General features: G+C 47.7%; 1 protein-coding gene across 1 annotated transcript in view; it reads left to right on the top strand.

Annotated features, from left to right (window-relative positions):
- The first annotated feature begins 1,151 nt into the window (after positions 1 to 1,151).
- Positions 1,152 to 10,423, top strand: part of UBAC2 (UBA domain containing 2) — a 75,149-nt gene continuing 65,877 nt past the window's right edge. Inside the window, exons 1-2 of the mRNA XM_028728263.2 lie at positions 1,152 to 1,318; positions 9,132 to 9,259. Of these exons, the coding sequence (XP_028584096.2) occupies positions 1,288 to 1,318; positions 9,132 to 9,259 (159 nt within the window). The 5' untranslated portion in view covers positions 1,152 to 1,287. The remainder of the gene's footprint in view (positions 1,319 to 9,131; positions 9,260 to 10,423) is intronic.

Genomic DNA, 10,423 nt, shown 5'->3' with positions numbered 1-10,423 from the left:
GTAATTATCAGGAGAGAAAGCGACCGTGTAGAACAAACATATGCGGCAACTGAAGATTTGTTCGCTATAAAAGCTTTGTGGCTGGCAGCCTACACTCTCAATACTGAACTCATTCTTTAAGTGTGGATCCTTTTATCAGGAAGCTTGAGGAACCCAAAGATTTGCAGAAGTACAAAAACTCTTGCAGTCAGGTGGGGGGAAATCTGACAGGGAGAGATCCCCCAAAACAGACCAACGAGGAATAAGTATACTCAGCTACCATGGCATGCTGGCTGAAGGAGTGGGGTGGAATGGAGTATTGTGAAAAAAGGCATGGCTCTCCCATACCTTGTAGAGGAGCACTCTGCACTGCAACACTTTGTTGCAGGCCCCATTTGTCCTATATTATACTTTTAACTCAGTTGAACTCTCAGACCAAACTATTGAAGATTCAGAAGCAAGTACCACCAACTGCAACAGACTACACAGTCGGCTAACTTTTACTCACTGGGAGACCCATTGACTTAAGTTAGGGTTCATGATTCCCAATGGAAAAGTTGGCTGACGACCACCCCATTGAAACTTCCTACAATCGCAGCCTTAATAGCCAAAGTAAACATGACTGGATCACCAGTTTTAAAAGCCTTTTATATCAAACGCAAGACTTTTTTTCCCCTGGCAGGTGCTCATGCAGGTCTCTTGGGTGGTGGTGCTCTTGGAACGGGACTGCAAAAGGAGCAGGCAGCACCCCCCCCAAAAAACCCCGCAGCAGGGCTTCCTTCTTCTGAGGTGAAGCGTGGCCATATCCTTCGACACCTAACGCGTGTCCAGAGTCCAAAATGACCGTGCAAACATCCCAGTTTTGGGTTGGGATTATAATCCCACCCCCACCCCTGAGCAAACCACAGCGTCGCCTACCCCCCCCGAAACTCTGTGGGACATTTACCGAACTAGGCCCGGGGTAGCGTAGAAAAGCCCCCCAAAAAACAATGTGTGTGGTGGGGAGGGGGCATTTTGTAGCCGAGAGGCCGCCTGCCCGTCGCGCCTCAGGCCAGGGCGCTTCCCCTCGGGCCGGGGCCGCTTTCTGCTGCCGGGATACCGCCGCGGCTCCGGCAGGGGGCGCTGCCATGGGGGGGGCGCCTTTCCCGGCCGCCTCTGACCCATCCCGGCCGCCTTAGCTCTCCTCAGGCTCCGGGCCCGGCCGCCGCTGGAGGCTCCTCGGCCTCCTGAGGGAGCAGCGGGCCAGCGAAGGCGTCGCGGCGGCGGGGAGCGAGCGAGCGGCGGCGGCGAGGCCTGCGGCCCGGGACCATGTTCACCAGCACCGGCTCCAGCGGGCTGTGTAAGTAGCGCTGCCCTTGGTTGGGGGACGGAGGGAAGGGTCAAGGCAGGCGGCCGCCCTCCGGAACCCGGCTCTCCCTTTCCCCTTCCCCGGCTCCTCTCTCCGGGCGCCCGCGCGGAGTCTCCTCCCTCTTCCGCTCTCCTCGGCCCTCCCCAACCCCGAAACCCTCTGGCCGCCACCCGGCGGGGGGACGTTTCCAAGGGCCGCGCAGGCCCGGCCCGACGCTTCGTTAACAAGAAAGGATCGCTCCCCCCCCACCCCGTGTCGCACTTTTTGCGCGTGTGCACGGCGCCCGCTCGGAACGCGCGTTAGCCGGATCGCGAGTCCGCCTTTAGTGGGTTATCTAGAGCCCCAGGAAGTTCGCATTGCAGAAATAATAATAATAATAGAACAACAACAACAACAACTTTTTTCTAGAAAAATAGGTGCAGTTACTTACCATGAAGTTGTTATAGTGTCACAATTTTTAACCAAAGAAAGAGAGGGGCCTGTACTCACCATGAAGTTGTTACAGTAAATGTCACAATTTTTAACCAAAGAAGTGTCACACTTTTTAACAACAACAAAAAGTACTGCATACCCTTGAGTATCCACTGGGGAAAAAAGTGATGATGATATACCGTACTTTTATTATTTATACCTTGCCCATTGGGCTGGATTGCCCCAGCCACTCTTGGCGGCTTCCAACACATATAACACCGTCAAACATAAAAAAACTTCCCGATACAGGGCTGCCTTCACATGTCATCTCAAAGTTCTAAAAGAAAGATCTTGTCATTGAAAGATGCAACTCTTTGATTTTTGCTGCAATGGGCTTAACCCTCTGTAATGAGCATATTACTATTATTTATTTTGTTTATTAAATGGCTATACTGGTCTTCATTCAAGAAACGCAGGGAGATTTACAATATCAAAAAACACACAAAACAAAACACAAAAATACATGACATAGTAACAAACGAAAACAGTAACTCCCCACAGTTTAAAAGGCCATAGATTCCCCAATTAAGCAAAGTTCAGAGAGACATACTTCCAAATAAGTGTGCACAGGGTGGCAGCAACACATGTGATTGATTGATTGATTGATTGATTGATTGCCCACCTTTCAACATAAGGTCCCAGGGCAGGTTACAGCATTAATAACAATTAATAACTTACAATAGCTATAAAAATAAATACGAGGTGGGTCCTAAAAACATACACTTCAAGTGTTAAAAGCCAGGGGTTAAAAAGTGCGTTATTCCACATTTCCTCCAAGGCAACGCTCATGGTTTCTTCCATCATACCTTCAAGAGCAGTTCTGTGCAATAGTTTAGGCTGGGGAACAGCGATTGGCCTTAAGTCATTCAGTCAGTGTCATCATTCAGGGAATTGAACCTGAACCTTCCTGCACCTAAAGCTGCAATCCTGAAACCTCTAGCACTTTACTTCTGAATAGACAGGGTTAGGATTGTGTTGCAATAATATAACCATCACAGTGCACTCCCTCCTCACCCTTGATTCACAATGGCCTTAGCAGGGAAATTGTTTCCCACCATGTGTTCATGTTAATAATACGTTGAAAACCTGTGTGTTTTATATATCTGACTGCATGCAAACGACAGCGCAGAGTGAAACCGTAGAATTCACTTCAACAAGACATGATGGCCAACAATTTAGATGCCTTTAAAGTGAGATTGGATAATGCTGTCAATAGCTGCTGGTCATGATAAGTGTATACAGTACTACAGCAATGTGCCCCTGGATATCATCTTCTGAGGAACAACAGTAAGAAATGGCTGTTGCCTTCATGTCCTGTCTGTGGACTTCTCATCTGGCGAGCTGCTGTCAAAAACAGCATGCTGGATTAAAAGGAGCTTTGGTCTTATCCAGGACGGCTGTTTCTAGCTGCACTCAGCTAGTTGAGTTACACACTTTTGTTCTTCCGTTGCGGTTATGGCACAACTGGAGTCTGGACTATGTAAGAATGAGCTGTGTTGGCCAACTTAATATAGTTAAATTGGATGTTTTACCTGGTGACCCGGATGGCTTGTAAGAATGTGGGAAGAGCATTAAACCTTAACACGAACTTTCCCTTAACATTCTCCTTTGCCTCCTGTTGCATGAGTTCAAATTCCACCCCTTTACCAGTAGGATACACAGATAATGCACTTTAAATAGCACCTGTGGCCGAGACTGCATCAACTAGTTAGAGCAAGACCAAGTATTGTTGCAGAGCAGTTACTGTCCAGTCTCTGAACCCTTGAGTTTAAATCGGGTGGGGAGCTATGGGTTTCGTGATATTGTTGGATTCTAGCTCCCATAACCCCAAGCCAACTTGGCCAATAGTCATGCAATATTATGTTGAGCCAGCTTGGCCAATAGCTGTGCAATATTATGTTGAGTTGCATTGCAATATTATGTGGAGGGCCACAGTTTCCCCACCCCTTGTTTAGATAATTTGGAAAGAGTGCCATATAATCAATATTGTTTGTTGTTTTTTAAAAGAAGATTCTGATTAGAAAGTAGATGTAAAATACTTGCTATTTGTTCAAATTAGGATTCTCCCCTTTAATCCTTTTCATTCTAGTGAAGCGTGGAGTGCTGAACTCTTTCAGTCTAGTATAGGTGGAGTTCTCTTGTTTCTCTTCTGTACCCAACATAGAAAGAGGGCTATTGAAAGAGGCAAGCCCCCTCTTCCCCACCTAGCATAGGAATGCAGTGAGTTAAATAGTAGGTGAATAGGGCAGTGCATACAGGTGTTTTCAAGATTACAGCCTTTGTTTTAATTCCTGCATTTTGTTCAGCATGCAGAAAACTTCAGACTTTAAAATAAATATATCCAGTAACAGATAGATGGCAGGCAAGACCAATCTTTGAACTTTTTTTTAAAAAGTGTATCATATGTGTCACAGTACTTGCAGTATCTCTTGATTTAACCAATTTTTCTGAAGGAATTGAAAAAGACAGATGCCTTAAATCAAGGTTAGCCAGATGTTGTTGGACTACAATACCTATCATCCTTGACTGGTAATGCTGGCTGGGGCTGATGGGACTTGTAACTAAAATATATTGAGTGACCAAAACCAGTGCCTTCGGGGGGGGGGGAGGGAGTGTCTACCTGATGCTTTATTAAAGTAAATTTTACAGTCATTTGGCTTTAAAAATGCTCTGAGTGTATAGGAGACACTAAATTAGGTCTCCAGTTAGTTTCATGGCCAACCATGCCTCCTGCCTGATGCTTATAATGTGATTATAATGTGATTTTTTGGGCTTTGAGGGCTAATTTCTCCCTTTCCCAAAAATATTTTTGGTAGTGAAGGGAGAATGAGCTGACAATTTATGCTGTCAAAAAATCCTCATTGACCCCTAGTATTCTTAGGAAGGTCCTTTTTATGAAGACTTGAATGCTTGCCTTCCTTGAGTTGTGGATTCCTAATGCCAAATCATTGTTGCTATAAATGAGTTCAGGATTTTATAAACTTATTAGGCAATTTGAATATTTTTAAAATCCAGGTAATGTGAACAGGCACTATTTTAGTAGCAGTATTTTTGCTGCTGATAAGTAAAGGTTTTATACTGATCTACTGAACAATTTCATAGAGCCACACGACTTTATTATACCTTTAAAACTGACATGCATTCTTATTTTAAAACATTTTCCTGACGACATTTTGCTTGCAAAGACATCTGATGATTGAACAGACAGCTGTACTTTCCACTGTGGGTAACTGTCACGTTTAGGTGTTGGTTACAGCTGTGGCTACTCTACCTTGTGATAAAAATAAAAATAGCCAAATACTCACTTCCTGTATGCTAAAGTTTTAGATGTCTAAAATAAACACAGATGACCAAGTACGGGTGAAAGGTTTGCATCTATATACTGTATACTGCAGGGTCTGAGTCTGTGTAATGAGATCTTGGGGCACAAGCCTGAGCAATGTGTATGGAGGTCCTGTGCTGCCCAGATAACACGAGTCTCCTCGTGGCCTTGCTGATATGGCCCAAAAGAAAGCAGAGAGATATGTTTGGCAGCAGCTTGCTTACAGGAGTTGCCAGAAGGAACTTACAAGGCGCTGTCCAACCACCTTATGGAATCCACTCTGCATTTGTGTAGGGTTTACTCTTTAGCCTTTTCTTCTCCCGAAGATATCCTGCAAGGCAGCGAAGGTTTAACATCAGAGTTTTCCTTCTGCTAGATGGGCTACCTTCTCAGGTTGACAAGCCCCACCTGCCCCTCGCTTCTCTCTACAGCATGTGTGTGGTAGAGCCAGTGTGGTGTAGTGGTTAAGAGTGGCAGACTCGTAATCTGGTGAACCGGGTTCGCGTCCCTGCTCCTCCACATGCAGCTGCTGGGTGACACTTCTCTGAAGTCTCTCAGCCCCACTCATCTCACAGAGTGTTTGTTGTGGGGGAGGAAGGGAAAGGAGATTCTTAGCTGCTCTGAGACTCCTTTGGGTAGTGATATAGCGGGATATCAAATCCAAACTCTTCTTCTTCATGTTTAGAAGCTGTCTTCTGGACCATTGGACCCAATATTGGTCTTGTCCGCTCAATGTGCCAGAGTCTGTCTTCACATGCAGGGGAAGTCCCTAACTCACTGAGGGTTTGAGACCCATCGGCAACCTTCGCCTGGTTTATCTAGTCAGTTGAAACTGTTTTCCAGGCTGTGGCTGCTGTCGCATGCTGACAACTTCTAGCAGCCACTGGTGAGAGCTGAGTGCAGGGTAGGGACCAAAGTTGGACAAACGACCCCAGAAGGAGCACAGTGTGTCCCCCACCAGAGGTACTATCCCCCCCAGCACCCCATCCACCCCAATCCACAAGCAAATTAAAAACAAACATACATAAAACCACCATTAAAAACAAAGATAAACTCAATCAAATTAAAGCTTATATTCGTAGTCCTCTCAATCAAAATAACAGATCTGGCACACCAGCACCACAAACACATTAATCCAGGTCATAGTCACAATTTTTACATTGGATTACAACAAGCTGCTAACAAATCACAGAATGCATCTATGGACATGGAGATGACCTATGATTTGGTGGTGGTTTTGAGGGAATACCTTATAAAATAAAATTATGAGGCTGCATAAGGATCTGTGTCTTGGGTGTATGCTTTTGTGCCATGGTATTGTTGGAACTAGGGACGCGGGTGGCGTTGTGGGTAAAAGCCTCAGTGCCTAGGACTTGTCGATCGAATGGTTGGCAGTTCGAATCCCCGCGGCGGGGTGCGCTCCCGTTGCTCGGTCCCAGCGCCTGCCAACCTAGCAGTTCGAAAGCACCCTCAGGTGCAAGTAGATAAATAGGGACCGCTTACTGGCGGGAAGGTAAACGGCGTTTCCGTGTGCGGCTCTGGCTCGCCAGAGCCGCTTCGTCACGCTGGCCACGTGACCCGGAAGTGTCTGCGGACAGCGCTGGCTCCCGGCCTATAGAGTGAGATGAGCGCACAACCCTAGAGTCTGTCAAGACTGGTCCGTACGGGCAGGGGTACCTTTACCTTTATTGTTGGAATGCACCAGAGCTGTGATTTTTATGTCTTTGGTCAGTGAAGACAGGTGTAGTCTGTGATGTGATAGTGGTGAGGGGGCAGGATGAGAGAAAACTCTGCAATTTTAAAAGGGTCCAGTTTACTGTATTTTTTTGTGTGTGTGTGTGCACATGCACATCTTCTCTGGCACCCCATTCCCCCCGACTCCTGTGGCCCAACATTTTCTCCCCCAGGTGCACCATTTCTCTGCTCCCATCTCCCATATCATTTCCCTTTCCCTCCTACCCTTTCAGTCACTTTCTCTTTAGTTGTTCGGAGCCTTGGAAAGCACCTAGAAATGAAAGAAGAAGTAGGAAAGAGCATTGCTCTTCCAACTTCTTCCATCAGCTGTACATATTTTTGGGGGGGGGGAGGGAGTGGAGGTAAGCACTCTCTCTATCTGATCACAAAGGGGGCAACGAGCAAGAAGCGAGGGTGCTCAGAGGCTCTTGGGCACCAGGGGAAGTCCTCAAGGAAGCACACTGCTGTTCCCACGGGTACCACATTGGCAACCCTGGATCTAATGCACATGTAGGTAAATGAGTGTGCATTAACACACTCGGTGGTGGCAGCCTGCTACTTCATATTTCCTGCCCCACAGCTAACAGATCTTGGGATATGTTTCAACACATAAAGTATACAGAGTGAAGTAAGAGCCTATTGGTAAAATCTTCAAAAAGTAGTATAAGCACGCATAGCATAACGTGCTAGAGCTCCCTTGGGTCTCCTCTCCCTCACCCACCATCTGATTCAACAGTTGACTGCCTCGGGAACACGTGAGAAACAAGGCTTATTCCATCAGCTCTGCTGAAGACAAGCCCCATCAGGCACCTCCTGTTCCTGAACCGTCTCTGTTCTAGCTGGTCAAAAGAATTAAGGAATTGGTGCCTGCATTTGCTTTTCCCCTTCTCCCAGTCCCTCTTCCCTGATGTGATTGTAAGCCTGCAGACAGGGCTTGTTTTAATTAGAATCACAGAATTGTAGAGTTGGGTCATCTAGTCCAACTCCCTGCAATGCTGCCCTGGATGGGCTCGAACCAACAACCATCTGCTATGCTTTATTGTATGTAAGCTGCTCTTGTAGGGACGCCGGTGGCGCTGTGGGTTAAACCACAGAGTTTAGGACTTGCTGATCAGAAGGTCGGCGGTTCTAATCCCCGCGACGGGATGAGCTCCCGTTGTTTGGTCCCTGCTCCTGCCAACCTAGCAGTTCGAAAGCACGTCAAAGTGCAAGTAGATAAATAGGTACCGCTCCGGCGGGAAAGTAAACTGCGTTTCCATGCGCTGCTCTGGTTTTCCAGAAGGGGCTTACTCATGCTGGCCACGTGACCCAGAAGCTGTACGCCAGCTTCCTCGGCCAATAAAGCGAGATGAGTGCTGCAACCCCAGTGTCGGTCACAACTGGTCAGGGGTCCCTTTACCTTTAAGCTGCTCTGGTAGTCCTTTTGGCCGAAGAGCCTGTACAAATGCTATAATATGAATAAAGAATAGCATGCTCATGAAATAAGTAAGAGCTGTTAGACAGTGGAACGGACTTCCTTGGGAGGTGGTGGACTCTCCTTCATTGGGAGTTTTTAAGCAGAGGTTGGGTCTCTGTCATGGATGCTTTAGTTGAAGAAGAAGAAGAAGAAGAAGAAGAAGAAGAAGAAGAAGAAGAAGAGTTTGGATTTGGTATCCCGCCTTTCACTCCCTTTAAGGAGTCTCAAAGCGGCTAACATTCTCCTTTCCCTTCCTCCCCCACAACAAACACTCTGTGAGGTGAGTGGGGCTGAGAGACTTCAAAGAAGTGTGACTAGCCCAAAGTCACCCAGCAGCTGCATGTGGAGGAGCAGGGAATCGAACCCGGTTCACCAGATTACGAGTCCACCGCTCTTAACCACTACACCACACTGGCTCTCAGTCAGTGAGATTCCTGCATTGCAGGGGGTTGGACTAAATGACCCTTGGGACCCCTTCCAACTCTACAGTTCTATGATTCTGTAATTCTAAGAAATCAATAAAATAAAATTACTGTGTATGTTTCTGTTTAGTTGGTTTCTTCACGTAAGTTTTCATAAGAGAGTCACATTCCTACAGACTCAAAGTGGGGAAAAGATTGAAGATGAGTATTACGGTCTTGGACCGAACTTTGATGAAATAAGGTGATTCTGTTTCATTTGAATTCATAAATCAGTTTTATAAGTAATGGGAATTAATATCATTTAATTTGGGTTGGGAAGCATTCTTGTTCTTTAATCTGTTTTCAGAAATATTATTGTAACTGGAACATTTTATTTTCTATTTTTGTTTTCTTTTAAAGATAAAGCACCTTTGTCAAAAGGCCTCTTAATAATACCGAGCACTCTCTCACTTCTGTTGGCTCTGCTCTTTCAACATTATCAGAAGTTCTTCACATACAATCTGCAAGCAGTAAAAGAGGAATTTCAGGTAAGCAAGAAGTCATTTGTAAGAATGCAATATGTATAACTTTAAAGGTCAGAAATTCTGCAACCTGGATCTTAATATATACAGTGGTACCCCGCAAGACGAATGCCTCGCAAGACGGAAAACCCGCTAGACGAAAGGGTTTTCCGTTTTGGAGGCGCTTCGCAAAACGAATTTCCCTATGGGCTTGCTTCGCAAGACGACAGCCCATAGGGAAATCTCCGGGACAGCGGGGAAGTGCGTCTTCCCCACTGTCCTCGGACCTCCTCCCGCCGCCAGGCTTCGGAAGGCTGCTCCGAAGCCTGGCAGGGGGGCGGAGAGGTTTTTAAAAAACCCGAGACAGCGGGGGACTTCTCCGCTGTCCGGGGCGATTTTAAAACGCTGCCGTCCCGGGGGAGCAAAGTCTTTCGCCCCTCGCCCGCCTTCAGAAGAGGTCCTGGACCTCTTCTGAAGGCGGGCGGGGGGCGAAAGACTTTGCTCCCGCCTGCCTGCCTTCCCGGGAGAGCGGAGAACGCAGCGCTTCTCCGCTCTCCCGACGGCTTTTGAAGGCAGGCGGGGGGGAGCATAGACTTTCGCCCCTCGCCCGCCTTCAGAAGAGGTCCAGGACCTCTTCTGAAGGCGGGTGAGGGGCGAAAGACTTTGCTCCCCCGGGACGGCAGCGTTTGAAAATCGCCCCGGACAGCGGAGGACTTCTCCGCTGTCCGGGGCGATTTAAAAGCCCCTGGGAAGGCAGACAGGGGGGGACAAAGATTTTCGCCCCCCGCCAGCCTTCAGAAGAGGTCCTGGACCTCTTCTGAAGGCTGGCAGGGGGCGAAAATCTTTGTCCCCCCTGCCTGCCTGCCTTTAAAAGCCTTCCCGGGAGAGTGGAGAAGCGCGCTGCGTTTCTCCGCTCTCCCGGGAAGGCAGCCAGGGGGGACAAAGATTTTCGCTCCCCGCCAGCCTTCAGAAGAGGTCCAGGACCTCTTCTGAAGGCTGGCGTGGGGCAAAAGTCTTTGTCCCCCCTGCCTGCCTGCCTTTAAAAGCCCTCCCGGGAGAGCGGAGAAGCGCGCTGCGTTTCTCCGCTCTCCCGGGAAGGCAGCCAGGGGGGACAAAGATTTTTGCCCCCCGCCAGCCTTCAGAAGAGGTCCAGGACCTCTTCTGAAGGCTGGCGTGGGGCAAAAGTCTTTG

The sequence above is a fragment of the Podarcis muralis genome, chromosome 4 (genome assembly GCF_964188315.1).
Source record: "Podarcis muralis chromosome 4, rPodMur119.hap1.1, whole genome shotgun sequence".
In the NCBI taxonomy this organism is placed as follows: Eukaryota; Metazoa; Chordata; class Lepidosauria; order Squamata; family Lacertidae; genus Podarcis; species Podarcis muralis.
Note: the sequence above shows the minus strand (reverse complement) of the source record. Positions and strands in the feature narration are given on the sequence as shown.